Here is an 18,752-nt window from a genome sequence, read left to right as displayed (position 1 = left end):
GCTCAACCACTGAGCCACCCAGGTGCCCCTACACTTCACATATTCTAATGTCATTAAATATTACCTTGAAAACATTAAATTCCCACTTAGGACACATAATGATGTATATATCTTTTTCCCCCTTTTGGATATTTATTCCCTCCATTAAAAGGATTACTGTGATCAACACTGCATCTCATATATTTCTCAAATTTTTATTTGGTTCTACAATCTTTATATTTCTAAATTTAATCTTTCACAAACATTCATCACAGGCCTATCCTACTATAGGCAAGGTGCTAAGGATACCAAGCTAAACTCAAAAAGCAAAAAGCACACAGAAAATAGATTATTTCTCCTATCCCATTTTGTTCTGCCTCCTTGGTATACCTGCTGGCATCCTGATTTCTAATTACTTTTCCTGACTACAGTTCTTGCCTATTTCCTGTCTATCCACTGCTTTTAACACATGCCTTTTCCCATAGCTCAGTGCAATTTATTCCTAACTCTTGCTACCTGTTCCTTTAGCAAACAGTTCTCAAACTTATTGGTCTCAAAACCTCTGAACCTTCTTAAAAATTACTGAGAACCCCAAAGAGAATCCTTTTGTGGGCCATTTCTACCTATATTTACCATATGACAAATTAAACTGAGAAATTTACAACAAAGTAAAACACAAGCACATATTTCATTAGCCAACAGAAAGGTGACTCCACCACACTTCAAGTAGCCTCCATAAAACTCCACTATATACTCAAGAAAGAGTGAGAATGAAAAAGGCAAATAATGTCTTAGTCTCATTATGAAAAAAGTTTGATCTTACACACCACCTGAAAGGATCTTGAGGATCCCAAGCTACAGAACCACAAGAAGGCCTATGTCCTTCAATATGTTGTGTTACCTGATTCACACTATGCACTCACCATCTCTATGGCCTGTAGCAACCACAAGGGGACTATCTTCAGCTAGCCTGGTTGCTATCATCATGATGGCATAGCTTACAGTGTACATGTAGTAAGTGCTCCTAGTTGCCTTTGCTTTCTCTGTAGGAAGCAATCAGTTTCCACGTTCCAAAGGTTTTATTCAACTAAGTCAATGTTTCTAGGCTATTTATAAGTGATGAACCCCTGAATTCCAGGTTATTGAATAAATTTTACTTAAGGGAGAAAGGAAGTGGCAGGCAATATATTCAAAGAAGCCTCTAGAACAGTGGTACCCGTCTCTTGTGTTAGGATGAAAGTAGGGAACTATTTTGTTCTCCTAGCTTACATATGCATCAGCCAATTAATGGCAATACTAACCTTTAATTTTACTAGCAATGTTGGCCAAATAAACAGAAAGAAAATTAAGAAAGAAATAGGATTAAAGAACTTCCATTGTTAATGTCTTAAGTCATATTAGTTATCCTCAATTGGGTGCTTTTTGCTTTGTTTTTACATTTGCCGACTGGGCAGTCACACCATTTTTTTAGCATGACATTTCAGGTATTGGATTTTTTTCTTTTATATGATAACATTACAGAATATAACTCCCAACCTAGCCACACAATTAACTTTGTTTAACTCCATTCCTTCTAATATTTACCAACGTTGAGGTATTTAATTATGCAGATACAATCAGAAGGAAAGTTGCATAACTGTGAAGTTTTCTACAACAATTATAGCTGAACTTGTGCTTCACAAAGTACATCTAAGTAGAATCAGAGGGACAAATGCAATAGCCCGGTTTCTAAACAAGAGCTGAAACTTCTGGCATTTAGAAAATGCAAGTTTAAAAGCCAGTTTCAGCCTACCTATCCCTGTGATTTCAAGATAGGACACTCTTAGATAAGCCTATTATCTTCCAGTTCCACATATCCCTTGAGAGCCTCTGGAAATTTGAGTTTAACCACCTCTAAGTCCATCCAGTGAAAGATGCACACACACCTGCATACACACGTGCACACTCACAGCAGCCAGCCATGTAGCAAAGCATTAGAGAAGTACCAAGACTCAGTGAGTTCCTAGGGATCCACCACTTTCATTTTCAGGGCATTTATCTCTCTTTGCAGGGGTCCCCAGTTGAAAAAGGGCCAGCAAGGCTCAAAAAGATCAAGCGTGAATCAGTGGTGCATTGCCAAGTGAGGTTGGATCTCTACTTTTGAGGACTGCTTTCTTAGGTTTTTACCTGCTTTATTCTCTAAAAGACAAAAGATTCCAAACTACTTTCAAGCATTTGTAAAATAAACAATGCCACCCGCCAGCACCTGTTTGCTTTATCCTGAAATTACTGTATTTACCTTGAAAACCACAAAATGTAAACAAGGGCACCTGATCAGAGAAGATCTTTAAATGGCTCACTCACTAAATCAACACCTGGGAAGGAAAGGCAGTTTACTTGAACTTGAATACACAACGTACAAATCAAACTTTTATCTTAGTGGTAGCTTAAATAAGTTAATGATTAGTAAGCTTTATGGAGATACACAGAGACTTTCATAAACAAAATATAACTTCCATTAATTTAATACTCATAATAGAGTGAAACAAGTAAGGCCCACCTACCACAAACCGTAGAAGTACAATCTTATTAATTCACATATACTTCCACTTAACAAATTTGTATATGACATTCTCCCACATTTTATGCTATAGAACATGAGAAAACTAAAGTGATTTGACTTTTTAACATTTTTTTAATATGTCTACTACATGACAATATAAGAGAGGATAAGAAAAATGGTTTAAAAATCACACTATTGGGGCACCTGGATAGTTCAATCAGTTGAGCGGCCAACTCTTGGTTTCTGCTCAGCTCATTATCTCAGGGTCATGAGATGGAGCCCTCGTGGGCCCTGTGCTCAGTGGGGAGATCTTCTTCAGATTCTCTCCCTCTGTCCCTCCTTCCACTTTCTCTCTAAAATAAATAGATCCTTTAAAAAAATCACTACTATTTACTTCACTGAAGAATTTTTGAGTGAGCCATAGTTTCAGTTCTACAAACAGTCCATGCTTCTTACTATAATGTGTTCCTGGAAACTACATTATAAAAAGAATGCATTTCCTATAGGAAATTCCACTGGATAAAATAATTGGATTACTTTCCTAATGAATACAAGGTTAATTTAAAAAAATTTAAAAAAAATATTACATAGGTAGAAAACCTCTAACACTCCATATCATTTAGAAGAGCAAATATCCTATAAAAGTGAGGGCAACCTGGGTGGCTCAATGGTTGAGCACTGCCTTCAGCCCAGGGCCTGATCCTGGGGACCCGGGATCGAGTTCCACATCGGGCTCTCTGCATGGAGCCTGCTTCTCCCTCTGCCTGTGTCTCTGCCTCCCTCTCTCCCTCTCTCCCTCTCTCTCTCTCTGTCTCTCATGAATGAATAAATAAAATCTTTTTTTAAGTGATTAAAATAGTTACCAGAAGGATCATTCTTGTCCCCAAAATTAATACTGTATCATGTAAATATCTGAAGATCTCACCAAAAACAGGCAAAGAGTCCTTAATGAACAAGGTCTTTCTCCATCTTCCCACACAGACAGCCTTAGAGGCAAAAAAAAAAAAAAAAAAAAAAAAGTTGGGGGGGGGGTCACACAAGTCTAGAGTGGGGAGAATTAATTTTTTTCCAGTGAAGTCAAGAGAGTACTTCTGGGTCAACAGAACTATTAACCATCTCAAGGCTCCTCTATCTTGAGTTGGCCAAATTCATCCCTCCTGCCTCAGCCTTCTCCAGAACAGTATATTAATGCAGTCATGCATCACACAGCCTTTTGAGACGCCTTATTTCACTTAAATAACACTTTCGAGATTCATTTGTATTGTTAGGCATATCAGACCTCCGTTCCTTGTTACTATTGAGTAATGTTCCATTATATGAATATACCATTGCCTGTATTGGTTATCCATTGACCAATTGAGATTGCTTCCAGTTTTTGCTACAAACATTCATGTACAAATCTTTGTGTGAACTTAATTTTTCATTACTTTTAGCTAATACTCGAGTGAAATTTGGGGGTCATATAGTATGTCTACCTTTAACTTTTGAAGAAACTGCCAAACTCTTTTCTAAAATGGCTGTAGCATCTTGTATACCACCAGCAATGCATGAGCATCCTAATTGATCTGCATCCTTATCAACACCTGGCATTTCAGATATATTTTTTTTTTAATTTTAGCCATTTTTATAGTGGTATTTCATGGTGGCTCTTCATACTGTTATGTTTTCTTCTGACACCTTAAATGTTGATATTCTCAGAGGAATATTAGGGTACTCTTTCTTCTCAGTCTCACAGCTTTAAATTCAATCCATATTTTTAAAAATTTCAATCTCTGTTTTTCCATCTAGTATCTCTCCTGAACCTCAATATACTCAGCAATCTTCTAAATCTACCTCTCTGGCAGAAGGGATGCCAGTACCAAGTTCATTACTATGGTAAACTAGAAAAAGGCCATAAATTCTTTCCATCCCTGTATGCACATCCTGTTGCTGGTGACTTTGCAGCTCTGCCTATCAAAAGGTGCAGCCATGTCTCCATTCTTTGCACCTGAATATTTGCTAATGTGACACAAGCAGAGTTTTGAACAGTGATGAGCACTGGTGTTTGCCCTTTCTCACTGTTGTCATACTATCCTTATGTGAAGAATCTGAGCTAGCCTGACAAACAATAAGAGACACATGGCTCAGGCACCCTCACCATAATCTATCCACTGGCAGATACATGAGCAAAGCCATCCTAAATCATCCAGCTGCCAAATACACACAGATCCATGTGCAAGTTTGGCAGAAATCAGCCAGTAGAGCTCAGAACAAGATCATCAGCCAATGAACCCACAGATTCATGAATTAAACAAACAGACACTAAGTGGGCTACTCAGTTTGGGGGTATTTTGACAGACAGTAAGAAAGAAGGAACTGATACAATTACCTTCCCCAATCAAGTAGTTTCCTTTGTATTCCATATCTCAATACATGCTACTAATATCTACTACATTGCCCAAATCTGAAACATGGGAGAATTCTGGGACACACATTCTCCCTCACCTCCACCAGCCACTCCACCATCCATAGCTACTAGCTTAGTCCATTGTCAAATTTTCTGGACTATTTTAAGAGTCTTCCAGTTGATATCCCATCCCATATTTCCAATATCTCCATGTAAGAGAACAGTCTTTCAAAATTTCAATTCTGATCATGTTTCAGACCAGCTTAAAATTCTTTTATAGTCCTCCACTGTCTTAACATAAATATCAAATGCCTCAGTGCAGCATACAAGGCCATGAGGCATCTGACCTCCTCCAAGCTCATCTCTGCCACTCTTCCATAAGAGCTTTAAACATTCTTAAAACCCACAAACACAAAATGGGTCATGCCACTGCACTCCTCTGCATCTCAGCCAGAAATGCCTCTTTCTCCTCAACCCTTTCCTTTCCATCTGGTTAACAACTGCCCATTCTTTCACAGCTCCAGCTCACCTCCAGTATTCCTCTGAATTCCAAAATCAATTGCAATTCTCTTCTCTATGCTTCCAAAGTCCCTTGAGCTTCAAAGCAATATAGTTAATGGTTAAGGGTCTGGATTTCAATTAAAGCTTTGCTTCCTTTTCTTTGTATAACCTTGAGCAAGCTACTTAACTTCTTCATACCTCAATTTTCTCAGCTATAAAATGGGATGTGCCAGAGAATGTTACCCCTCACTCCAAATATCCATTCTCCTCTTCCTTTCAGTAACAGAACTCCTGAACTTAGGTAGACATGTGGCCAGCCCACTAATCACCACATTCCTCAGCCATCTTGCAGCATGTTATAGCTATAAGTGTTTCCTGTGGCTACCAAAACAAATGGCTACAAACTTGGTGGCTAAAAACAAAACAAAACAAACAAAAAACAGAAATGTATTTCCTTGGGAGTTCTGAACTCTGTAAGTCCAAAGTAAGGTGTCAACAAAGCCATGTTCCCTCTGAGGGATACAGGAAACAATCCTCTCTTGTCTCTTTCAGCTTCTGATGGCCCCAAGTATTCCTTGGCTTGTGGCAACATAACTGCATGCTCTGTGTCTGTCTTCACATGGCCTTCTCCTCTATGTGTGTGCCTTCCCCTCTTTTTTCTCTTATATGGGCACTTGTCATTGGATATGGAGCCCACCTGGGTAATCCAAGATGATCTCATCTCAAGATTCTTAATGTAATTACATTTTCAAGACTCTTCCTTACTAATAAGATAACATTCATAGGACATGGATTAAGACATGGACTTACCTTTGGGGGCCACCATTCAACCCAATATGCCATCTGACAATGGAATATGAGTGGGAATGATATATGAAGTTCCAAATGTTCCTGAAAGAAAAATCTATTTGCCCTGCGTTCCATTTACCCCCTTTCTACTGACTGGGAAATGGTGACTACTGGAACGACTTTGGAAACCATATGCTGAGGATGGTAGAGTTGCCAAGATGGTTCTGATCCACTCACCTAGGAACTACGAAACAACTTTTATCTTACATAAGCCATTGGTGGTGGTAGTTGTTGTTTTATTTCTGGCATAGCACCTATCTAATTCATGCAGATAATAATTTTCAGTAATAATAACATACCTCTTAGGGTTACACAAGGATTACATAGATTGATAGACTATGAAGCATTACCTGACACATAATAAAAACTAAATAAATGTGATCATCAGCAGTGGTAGCAGTAGAGTAGGCTTGGTCACATTTAAGTGTCATTGGTTAACTTGTCTATCTCCTAGAAGACCAAATGTACCGGGGTAATGGCTTAGTGCTTTCTTCTCAGCATTATACTTTAAAGAATGCCAAGCATTCTGTCACAGTTTGAAAAGAAAATGCAGTTTAGCTTGCATACCAACTATTGCCCCAGGAACTACTTTCACGAAAAGATTCATTCTCAGTCTGAAAAACCTACATGTCCCTGTGGGCACAAATTTTTAAAGCTACAGGTCAAATGCTATCGTAATTAAGAAGCTTTTCTCATCTCTCAAAACAGGAAATTAAAATCACCATCCTCCTACAATACCTCACCACACCTTTTTATTTAGCCTTTATCACTTTCTACCTTGTGCTATAATTGTTTATATATACATCTTATCTTACTCATTAAATTATAAATTCCTTGAGAGTAGCGTTCATTTCTGACTCGTTTGAACCATGCCAACTAGTTCACACACTGAACTGCACACAATGGATATTGAATAAATCTCTACTAAACATATCACAAGATCTGATAATGCTGCAGAACAGAGCTTCAAACAAACTTGCCTCACCGCTTAGTAGCTGTGTGACCTTGAACATGTTACTTTACCTCTCTATAGTTTCCACATTTGTAAAATGGGGCTATTGAGAATTAAACAAAGTAACATGTATAAATGCCATCACAAGCACTCAAAGTTAAGAAATTCAACATTTAGGACTTTCTATTCTTGGAAAGAGTAGTGTTGGCTATTAAAATTCTCACAGACAACAGGTATTTATTCAATATTTATTCAATACTTACAGGAATTTAGACACATAACTAACTTCATCTACAATACTGGAAAGGAGACTTTTATATAAGAGCTAGTAGCACAGGAAAATTGGCCGATGGATAGATGGTTAGAGAGTGGGGGGGTGAGAGCTATCCTCATGCCACTAAACATGCACATCACAAGTGTTAATTTTCTACCCGTCACTACTTTCTCTTAAGAGAGATAATTAGGGATCCCTGGGTGGCTCAGTGGTTTGGCACCTGCCTTCAGCCCAGGGCATGATCCTGGAGACCCAGGATCGAGTCCCACATTGGGCTCCCTGCATGGAGCCTGCCTCTCCCTCTGCCTGTGTCTCTGCCTCTCTCTCTCTCTCTCTGTCTGTGTGTGTGTGTGTGTGTGTCTCATGAATAAATAAATAAAATCTTAAAAAAAAAGAGAGAGAGAGAAAATTAAACTTCACAACTTAGAGCCACAAATCAAAGTTCACATACCATATATATTTTAGATAAACAATTAATTGTGTACCACCCTAAATAGCAATTCGTGAGACTTCCAAAGTAGTCCATTTGACCATTCAGAATCACAGCAACTTCCTCTAATAGAGACTGAAACATTCACTTTTACAATCTTGACCAGCTCCAACAGAAGAAGCAAAGAGGCAAAGCAATCTATTTTCATTTCATCCTTTGGACCTTCTCTGAAACCTCACTGAGAAGAGTAAACTTATTATCCAATTTCCACTGCCTCTTAGGGTTTAATAATAGGGACTTAGCTGTAGAAGGTTCGTACTATGATGACTTACCACAAATACACAGAAGCAGCACAGCAGTAACATTCACCTAGAGATTTTAAAGTTTTTTGTTGTTGTTTCTTTGGTCAGTTTTTTTAATAAATCATGTAACTATTGGCTTGGAAATTCATTCAAATTTTCTAGACTTCTTTGTAGGAAACTACAAAATGCTTGTAACCTAAAAATACTTCACTCAATACCTGTAGTAGTTTTCATCTTCTGCTATTCACCCTACAGACTAATTGTTAGAAGGCACACTTGACACCAATGAACTTAAATCTAGAGTAGAATTTAAGACTATAACAAAATAGCAGGTCTATACATTGCTTTATTATAAAACAACTAATCAGCAACAACTTTGTTACATATTGAGTGGTGTTAAGATCCCCCCAAAAAAATATCTGACAACAGACCTGAAATTATATTGCCTTTAAGAATTATAATTTTTTCTAGAACTTTATTAATTCACTCAACAAAAATTAATTCAGCACTAACAATATGCAAAGCACTCTTCTTGATCTTGGTAATTCCCCAGAGGGCAAGGCTAACACAGTCTTTACCCTCATACACTTTACAGGCTAATTGCAGGTCTTTCAAATAAAGGCACAGGTGCAACTTCCAAGCATGCACAAGTAATGTGACCACATGTCTTCAGGCCCAAGTTCACTAACAACTACAGTGGACCATTTCCAGCCCGCTGCCAGCCCCTAACCTCAAGTTCTCCCATCTCTCTTCTCTTCACGAGAGCTTTTCCTGACACTTAGAGAACTTGCTCAGCTACAAGCAGGAGACGTCCAAAAGTATGTTGTGGAAGAGGGTGATAAAACACCCTTTTCGCGGCCACCCGTAACCCCCAGAGGATGGAAGCTGGCCCCAGCTCTTCTATCCTTGGGGAAGAGATTTCTGAGGGATGGTCCCCATGGAGTCTCAGAAGGCCCCAGGAACACTGAGTTCCAGTCACCACAGTGGTGAACATTAATGAACAATTTGTGGCCTTTTGTTTCCTTAGGCTCACTCTCCCCCACTTCCTTATCTGTGCTTCCAGAGATCACCTCCATCCACAGCTTCTGAAGTCTGATTTGTAGAGACTCTGACTAACACAATCCTAACCTATTTCTCCTCAGAGATATTCAAGTACACTGAAATAACACATGAATTCAGAGGATCACATGTTTTTGCCAACCTAACGAATTTCAAGGTGTCAAGAGACTGGGAATTTGAATAAATAATTTGGATAAGAGTTAAGATCTGAGAAAGAGAGAGAGCAAAGGCACATGCACTGGAGTGAGAGACAGAGTGAGTGGCAGGCAAGAATAATGAGCCGATCAATGCTAATAAGATGAAATGTAACAGATTCTCTACTTGGTTCCAAAGTACCAATTATATAGCACAGGAGGAGGAAAATGAGGATTAAGACATGCAAATGAAAAGCATCAGGAGTCCAGGTTGACTAACAGCTGGAGGTGAATTAGGGAGTCCTGCCCAGGACTCTGGGGCCACAAGCAGAGGATCTCAAAAAGAGGAAAATCCTCATCATCCTGGACCGAAATGTACTATGTTCTCTTCTTTCTATACCTCTAAGAATTATACTGACAAACAGAAGCTTGACCAGAAAATAAACAAGACATTATAATGAAAACTAGAGAAATCACTGAAGTATTTGTGGCTGGCCGCAAGTGAAAGATTTTTGGAAAAGATCTGTAGAAATGTGATCACCCTAAACAAATACTTAGAAAGGCTATTGTGGGGGAACCCTGGGTGGCGCAGCGGTTTGGCGCCTGCCTTTGGCCCAGGGCGCGATCCTGGAGACCCAGGATCGAATCCCACGTCGGGCTCCCGGTGCATGGAGCCTGCTTCTCCCTCTGCCTGTCTCTCTCTCTCTCTCTCTCTCTCTCTCTGTGACTATCATAAATAAATAAAATTTAAAAAAAAAAAAAAGAAAGGCTATTGTGTGAAAGAGGAATTAAATTTAATCTAATTGGCTGTACAGAGGCACTAAGTAAAATTTATAGGAGGGCATAATTCAATATATAGTATGATACAATGAATAAAAACAAACAGCAAAAAATAAAAATAAAAATAAATAAAAACAAACAGCTCTGCAGCCCATGATCTTAAGATGGCTGCAGAACTTTACACTTAACTCTGCCAACTACAAAACTGGGAATAGTGACAATTCCCACTTTATAGGGTTATTGTGATTACCACATAATAGGAAGGGGTGCCTGGGTAGGTCAGTTGGTTAAGCATCTGCCTTCAGCTAAGAGTCATGATTCCAGAGTCCTGAGATCAAGCCCTGCACCGGGCTCCCTGTTCAGCGGGGAGCCAGCTTCTCCCTCTCTCTTTGCCTGCCTGCTCCCCCTGCTTGTGCTCTCATACTCTCTCTCTCTCTCTCTGTCAAATAAATAAAATATTTTTAAAATAATACTAATAATAATGGATAGGAAGCCCCAAGCATAGGTAGCATGTATTAAATGTCTAATAAATCTTAGTTATTTCAAAGTTGAAATTGTTTCAGGCTTCATTAAAAAATGACACTATCCTCAAATCTGAAGCAATTCAGCACAGCCACTGTTAAACTAGTGGAGGAGGGATTTAAAATTGGCTCATACTAAAGAATCACTGTGTTAGACAAGACCACATAGTCAACTAAATAAAAACTCAAAACTACTACCTAGCAAGATGGCTTTCTCACTTATGCACCTATGTGTGTAACTTCCATGAGTAGAAGCAAAAGATGAGAGTCCCAGACTTCAAAGCAACTTCCCTGAATTATATGAAGAGGAGGAATTGAGTTGAAGAAATAATCTTGTCAATCTTCTCCCAAGACCCTGATTTCCACTATCTACATTAGTGTTGCACCACAGACCAGATTTCTCTATTTTAGTTCTACTTCCAGAAACATCATTGTGATTTACTGCTTCAGGATGACTATTTGCTTGCCAGATGTGTACCTGATAGGCATGGTGCATCATGAAATAGTCACATGCCAAAGGACCACAGAATCTGAGAGTTGGACTTTTTTTTTTTTTTTTAGAGTTGGACATTTAAAGACCAAATGAGCCAACCCTGGGGAATATCTAATCAACCAGAAGAAGGGGCTACCTTCTATTCCCTCGTTCCCTCTGGGGGGTGGCTTCCTGGGTTCTCTATTACTTGTATGTTTTATCACCCTGATGGTAATAAAGGGACACAGAAATCTCTCTTGCTTTGATTTCTATTAGCTTCTTCTCTTAAAAGAGAATGCACATGTTCAACAGAGCACAGATTTCAGGAAAAATCCACATCAGAGAAGAGTTTTCTAGAGAGTAGGAGGCAAGGAAGGTAGGGAAAAAGTGTTTACAGGAACTAGAGGGGAAAAAAGGAAAACCAAAAGACTATAAAGTCAATAAAAAACAATTGCTATAAGTTAGTATGAGGGAGAAGTATTAAATTATATATCAAAAAATAGGACCAGTCATCAAACATGTTGCTATCATGTGTCCCTGATATGTTTGCAAGAAGAAGGCCAGTGAATCTCGGTGGTATTCTCAAAAACTTAACCCCAATCTAATCATGAGAAAAACATCAGGCAGGCCCCAAATGAGGAACATTCTACAAAATACCTGGCCAGCATTCTCCAAAAGCATCAAGGTCATGAAAAACAAGGAGAGACTGAGAAAATGTCCGAGACCAGATTAGACTAAGAAGCATGATACTAAATGTTTCATGGGGTCCTTGATGGGATCAGGAATGAGGAAGGAGAGTAGGTAAAAAACTGGTGAAATCCAAAGGAAGTCTGGAAGTTCAATAGCAGTGTACAAGCAGTCATTTCTTGGTTTTGACAAAATGCCCCAAATGGAAGCATGCTAACACAATGGGAAACTGGGTGAAGAAGAACCATCTATACTACTTTTACAACTCCTCTGTACATATGAATTTATTCCAAAGATTAAAGTTTATCTTTTAAGAAAACAGACAGTTTGGGCAGCCCGGGTGGCTCAGCGGTTTAGCACCACCTTCGGCCCAGGGCCTGACCCTGGAGTCCCGGGATCAAGTCCAAGTTGGGCTCCCTGCATGGAGCCTGCTTCTCCCTCTGCCTGTGTCTCTGCCTTTCTCTCTCTCCCTGTGTCTCTCATGAATAAATTTTAAAAATTAAAAAAAAAAAAAGCAGATAGTAGTTGACCATTTTGCACTGACAAGAGAAAGCCACTGTGCTTTTGTCAATATTAGTCTGTGTGGTTTCTGCTAAAAAATAGCTGTCAATAAGGTTTTAAATAGCTCTTTGGAAGTTATTGTTAAAATTTGGTTTCCTCTGTTGATACGTGAGACACAGTCAAAAGAATATTTCGCTGTAAAATTGTGCATATTGAAGAGAATCATTTTAACCCTTTTGGAACTCTGGTTCCTCATTCCAAAAATTGCAGGGGCAGGGGGTGTTACACTGGATTACCTTTTAATTGCCTAGAAGTTCTAAAATAGTATGATTCACTTGGACAAATAATAGATTCTGAAAAACAAAGATCTTTTCAAATTAATTTGAGAATATCATTTGTGTGGCTGAAGCAAGAGGAACTGAGGTACAGCGGAACTGTGTGATATGCTATTGTTTCTTCACCTTATCTAAAAAGTAACAATGAGGGAGGGTGCTCTGGAAACTTGGCTGAGGAGTCTGGAAATGCAGGGGTGGTGATGCTGGGAGGCCAACCTATGAAAAAAAAATGATGATTTTTAAAGCCAGAGGGCACAAGGGGAATATGTGAAGGCAGAGAGAATGGTGAAATACAAAAGCTGTAAATGGACAAGCGATGTGAAAAGACAAGGCACACTTTTGGCTGCTGAGCAGTCTGAACACCAGGGCAGAGGCAAGCCCACCTCAGGGATCTCTTTTCTGGGCCTCTGCCATGACGGGGTTCCAAGAATCATTGAAGAGCCAGAGGTTTAAAGTAAAAGGAAACCCCCAATCCCCAATAAAAAGGACCACCCTCTGATGATAAATGGAGTAAAAAAAAAAAAAAAAAAAAGTTTTAGTCTTAGACTAGAGGCAGAGAATCAGAACAAACTAGCAAGGACAATAACCAAAAGTATTAGATTACAGGAAAAGCCAGCCTTCCATGGGCGGGATAGAGCACCTGAGTGATTCATACTTTGAACGAGCGCCCACAGAATAATATGACACCAAGCATCTATATTTAATTACCTAGTAGATTCAGAGCGTTACCATGGGGTTCCCTCAAATACACTAAATAATCTTGAGGCTTTCAACCAATGCACTGCACTGGGAAAGAGGAAAAGAAGAAAAGGTGGCCACAAACCCTGAAGGTTACCTTTGCAAGATTCATCTCCCCTAACTGCCCGAGAAGTAAGACTACCCAATCTTGGGGCAGTGAAGTGTGGAGCAGCCCCCATTGTCCCCAAGTTTTATCATATGACCCCAAAAAAAGTCTCAGTCTCTCAACCAAAGCACCTAATTGCAGTTTTCTGGATGTCTAGTAGAGGCAAATGCCTAGAAAACACAAAAAAGGAAAAAGTAGAATCCTGTTCTCAGAGAGGGAACAACATAAGAGCAGAGTCAAATATGTCAAAAGGAAATATCTCGTGCCTTTCTATTGTAAGTTAACTGTCATTTCTATAATGATTTAAAACCCTTTACATTTATTCTCTGGAAAGATTTCAAGCCTCACAAAGCTTTGTGTGGTGGGCATTGTTCTTGTTATTACCCATCCCTGCTCTCACCAGCCAACAACAAATGCCCTTTGAGGCTCAAAGCGGTTAGGTGACCTACTTTAAATGACACAGCCAGGGAGCCGTACAGTCAAAACCTGAACCCCATGTTTTTCCTGTTACAGATACAGATTCGTTGTCCCAGTTTGCCTTCAAAACTTTTCCTTGTATCTTTAATGCCCTCCAGCACTACTGACTCACCTGTCCCACTACTGACTCTTTGTCACCCTAGTTCTCTTGTGAGCCCATCCTCAGGAAGGACTGCTGAGGGGACCCCTCGCTTGCCCAGACTTAGGGTAGAGTCCCTACTGAGTAGTTTTATGGGTGCTTCTGATGGGCAGCGTATCTCCCACAGGTGGCTTTATGTTAATTTCTCCACGTGGAGAAAAAAAAATTGGATTTCCCATTCAGAGTGGCCAATTTAACTCCAAAAATATCTCTTGTGCTTGTCACTCTCTCCACAAGGTTCTGGGTTTAGAGAAAATGAAACATCTATGATATTCTTATCATGGGAATTGAGTGGAAAAGAGTCCATCACAGGGAACGAAACAACGGAAACATTTGGCAATTGTTAACAGCCTTCCTTTCCCCAGGGCAGGAAATAGCACATCCTGACCGGTCTGGGGCTCTAGGGAATCCCTTCCACTTTCTCTCTCTGGCATTTTGTCCCATATTAAAGCTGCTTTTCAACATTATGAGAAGTAATGCTTACACACTGTGTTCCCAGTGAATGATGCTGCTCTAAAATTATCTTTATTTTTATAAGTACACACAATCTATGAAATTGATTTGAGCCAGCTTTTAATGGTTGGCTTTCATTTGACCAGGATTCCTTTGCAGATTCCATTAATCCTTCCTTCATCACAGTCAAGTTATCATCAGTCTCCTCTTATGGCCAATGCCTCAGTTGATATTATCAAGCTAACTCTAAAATTATGCTTAGAAAGGAGTTCTAAAACAATTGTTAGTCATTACATGCCACTCAAAGTGACATTTTAAAAGCTAAGTGAACAAAATCACTGTCACCCTCCTGGAGATTTCACAAAGATAAACTAAAGAGCTGATAATGTAACACTAACATTTATAGCTTAACTGTCATAGAAATACATAAATAAATATTTGGCTGTATTTATTGGTTTGAAAAGCAGCCTTTCAGAGTTAATTACTGAGATTTCCATTCAACGGATAGATTATTGTCCAGCAAAACAAAAATTGATACTATTCTTTCATTGTAAAGCCTTCAATGTGTACAGAAGAAAAAAATAATGAAGAAATTTTTGAAGAAATTTTCAGTGGATATATTGATATGTGGAAGTTTCACATGGAATAAAGTTTTAACAGGAAAAAAAATTTTTTTAATTAAAAATTTAAAGTTTTAACAAGAATTATTTTAAGACACAAAAATAATCTCATGCCCTTAGGTCACTTAAATATATATTTATTTCTTACCCCTGAATTTCTTGGGAGGGTTGGCAAGGTCTCCTGCCTCTGGGTGCACCACACATCTGTCATCCACTAACCTAAAAGAAAAAGTATGTTTACATTGTTAACCTCGTCATGTTCTTAAAGCACAGACTGCATGTGGATACTGTATAAATATTTACAAAGAGTTTTAATACCATTTTTCACTAAGAAACTCTTTATCATAAATTTGTAAAAAGATTTTGTTATAAAGATACTAATTAAAGCAGAGTTTATGAAATTGAAAATTTTCGTTAAGTGGAAGGAAACTGGTTAGATAAATCATGATATAGACAAATGATGGAACTCTGTACAGCTATTTAAAAGTCTTTTTTTTTTTTTAAGATTTTATTTATTTATTCATGACACAGAGAGAAAGAGAGAGGCAGAGACACAGGCAGAGGGAGGAGCAGGCTCCATGCAGGGAGCCTGATGTGGGACTCGATCCCTTGTCTCCAGGATCACACCCTGGGCTGAAGGCGGCGCTAAACCACTGGGCCACCAAGGCTGCCCTAAAAGTCTATTTTTTAAATGTACTGGCCTGCAAAATATTTATATGTTGTGAAAATAAGTGGTAACAAACCAACAAGATATTCTATATGTTTAAACACACACAAACACACACACTCTACACATACACATATAAGGAATGGAACACAGACACCAAAATATTAACAGTGGTCAGATGACACATGGTTTTGTCCTTCCTTTATTTTTTTCTTCTGTGTGTTTTGGAGGCTTTTTTGTTGTTATTATTGTTTTTTAACATTTTTAACAAAATGTTGTTAACATTTTTAACAACAATGTGTGAGCTCATGAGATCAGGTTCACCGAGGGACGATAAAGTAGTAATGAGCTCTCATTCTCCATTCAAAGCCTGGGTTAGCTGCTTCCTAGCTAGGGGACTCTGAGCCTTCTTTACACTTGTGCAATAAAGATACCTACCTCATAGCATTGCTAGGACAATTAAATGACTTAATATCTCTAAAGAACCTCATGCAGTTTCTGGCATATACTAAGCCTTTAAATAAGTGTTTAATAAATAAATAAAAATCAAGGACTTTGCCTGCCTTATTCCTTACCATACAGTCAACTTCTAGAAGAATGCCTGACACACACTAGGTACTCAACGAATATTAATCAAATGAATAAATCACCCTTAGAATTACAAAAACATATTTAATTCCAATTAAAATATTCATTAGATGGGCAGCCCCGGTGGCACAGCGGTTTGGCGCCGCCTGCAGCCTGGGGTGTGGTCCTGGAGACCCGGGATCAAGTCCCACATCGGGTTCCCTGCATGGAGCCTGCTTCTCCCTCTGCCTGTGTCTCTGCCTCTCTCTCTCTGTGTCTATGAATAAATAAATAAAATCTTTTAAATAAATAAATAAATAAATAAATAATAATAAATAATAAATAAAATATTCATTAGAAGCCAATTACTAGAACAATACCAAGAGAGAAGCTGAATCTCTGACCTGAGAACCAGGAGACATGAACCTCCTGTTCAAAGAGAATTATCTAACTACCAAAGCTTATTCACTAATATTCATTTACTTCATTGACTAAGTAGGACTAATTGGACTTTTTTCATGATATTGTGAGGATGCATGTGAATTGGTTAAATTTGTGAATATATTTAAAAGGAGATGCCCAGGGGCACCTGGGTGGCTCAGTGGTGGAGCATTTGCTTTTGGCTCAGGTCGGGATCCTGGAGTCCTGGGATCAAGTCCCCCATCAGGCTCCCTGCCAGGAGCCTACTTCTCCCTCTGCCTATGTCTCTACCTCTCTCTGTGTGTCTCTCATGAATAAATAAATAAAATCTTAAAAGAAAAAAAAGAAAAAGAAAGGAAGTGCCCAAGTTGCAAGAAACAAAAACCATTATAATCAGAATCACCAGTATACATCAACTCCAGCAGAGTAAATCCCAATTTATGATCAAATGTCCCCTTGAATTAGGATAATTAACTAAATCAAAATGAAACTTTTGGTTCTTGATTTATCTGATTACCAAATCACCAGAATTTTCTATGGCATCCAATTTGCACAAAACAAAACGGCCGAGCAATATGATTCTTTCTTTGGGATATATATATATATATATACACACATATATATATATATATTTCATTCACACTGGTTTACTAACATGTGGTTTTACAAGAGCTGCCAAGCATGCAAGATATTCCTTTTAAAAGTCTTTAAAACTGTTTTTCTTAGAAACAGGAAGTCACATTGGGTCAAGAGAAAGTAAACTCAAACCTCCATAATATCCAACTTCAGCCTATAACACTGATGTGAAAAGCTTAAAGAGTCCTAAGAATGTCACAATAAAATATTTAACTTTTTTAAATGCTATGAATTAAAAGTCAGCTCTTCTAACTACTTAAGACATGTTAAGAATTCAAAACATAACACTGAAAACAATCATAATCTTTTTTAGAACACACAAAAATTATATGAAAAGCAGCATTGACATCCTACTCATTCTTTGTACCTGCCCATGCCCCCCAGAAATACAGGCTCCCACTATAATGCCCCCTAAGAGTCCCCATCTGCATGGGTTAATCATCCAAAGGAATAGGAAAAATTGAACCTATAAATCAGATCACAGTGCATTTACATAAAGACTTATGCCTATCCTCAATTACTTGATAGCCCAGATTAAAATATACTAAGAATGACTTCAGTTCTAAGAATTAGTCCTATTCTTTACACACAAACATCTGTGAAAATCACAAAATCATTTCATCATACAGACTTAAGTAATTGTAAATGAGAATCAAAGAAAGGGAAGGACCGGGTAGGGAGGGGGCAAAAAGCAGGGAGTGTGAATCTGTCACAAAGTATTGACAACCACTGATGCTAAAAGTTAAATATGATTTTAATGGCAGTTATTGGCACAACTTCCTCATTACCCCCACAGCTTCTTCTGGAATACCTCCAAGGTCAGAGTATTCATCATTTACCACCCTTCTGATAGTATTAATATCAGAAAGGTGTTTTATATGGAGAGGAAATAGCACCCTGTGTTTCCCATTACTGGACTTATCACATTTTCATTAAGTTCCTTGCTTAATCGTCTGGATCTTCCAATAAACTGCAGCTTCATGAAGTCAGGAACTGAATCTGTCTTGTTTACTGTTATATCTTTGGCAATTTCAAGAATGAGTACATACTAAATATCTGTTACATGACTAAATGAGTCAGTGAATAAAAAGACACTGGCTTACCTTTCCCTTTTTCATCCCTGTTCTTTCTTCTGGAACTATGTAAACTAAGTTTTTTTTTTTTCCTCTGGGATGAATAGGACTATTTCTCTCCAATTCTTTCTCATATGGATATTTATCAAGGA

The 18,752-nt window shown here is 38.5% G+C and overlaps 1 protein-coding gene across 4 annotated transcripts in view; it reads right to left on the bottom strand.

Annotated features, from left to right (window-relative positions):
- Positions 1–18,752, bottom strand: part of ITPR2 (inositol 1,4,5-trisphosphate receptor type 2) — a 470,949-nt gene that overhangs the window by 420,944 nt on the left and 31,253 nt on the right. For 3 of the 4 annotated variants that reach the window (XM_072798592.1, XM_072798594.1, XM_072798596.1), the window contains exon 2: positions 15,386–15,456. The exons of the other annotated variant lie outside the window; for it this stretch is intronic. In XM_072798592.1, the coding sequence (XP_072654693.1) occupies positions 15,386–15,456 (71 nt within the window). The remainder of the gene's footprint in view (positions 1–15,385; positions 15,457–18,752) is intronic. 4 annotated transcript variants of the gene reach the window in all.

The sequence above is a fragment of the Canis lupus genome, chromosome 25 (genome assembly GCF_048164855.1).
Source record: "Canis lupus baileyi chromosome 25, mCanLup2.hap1, whole genome shotgun sequence".
NCBI lineage: Eukaryota > Metazoa > Chordata > Mammalia > Carnivora > Canidae > Canis > Canis lupus.
This window is presented reverse-complemented; position numbering and strand designations above follow the sequence as displayed.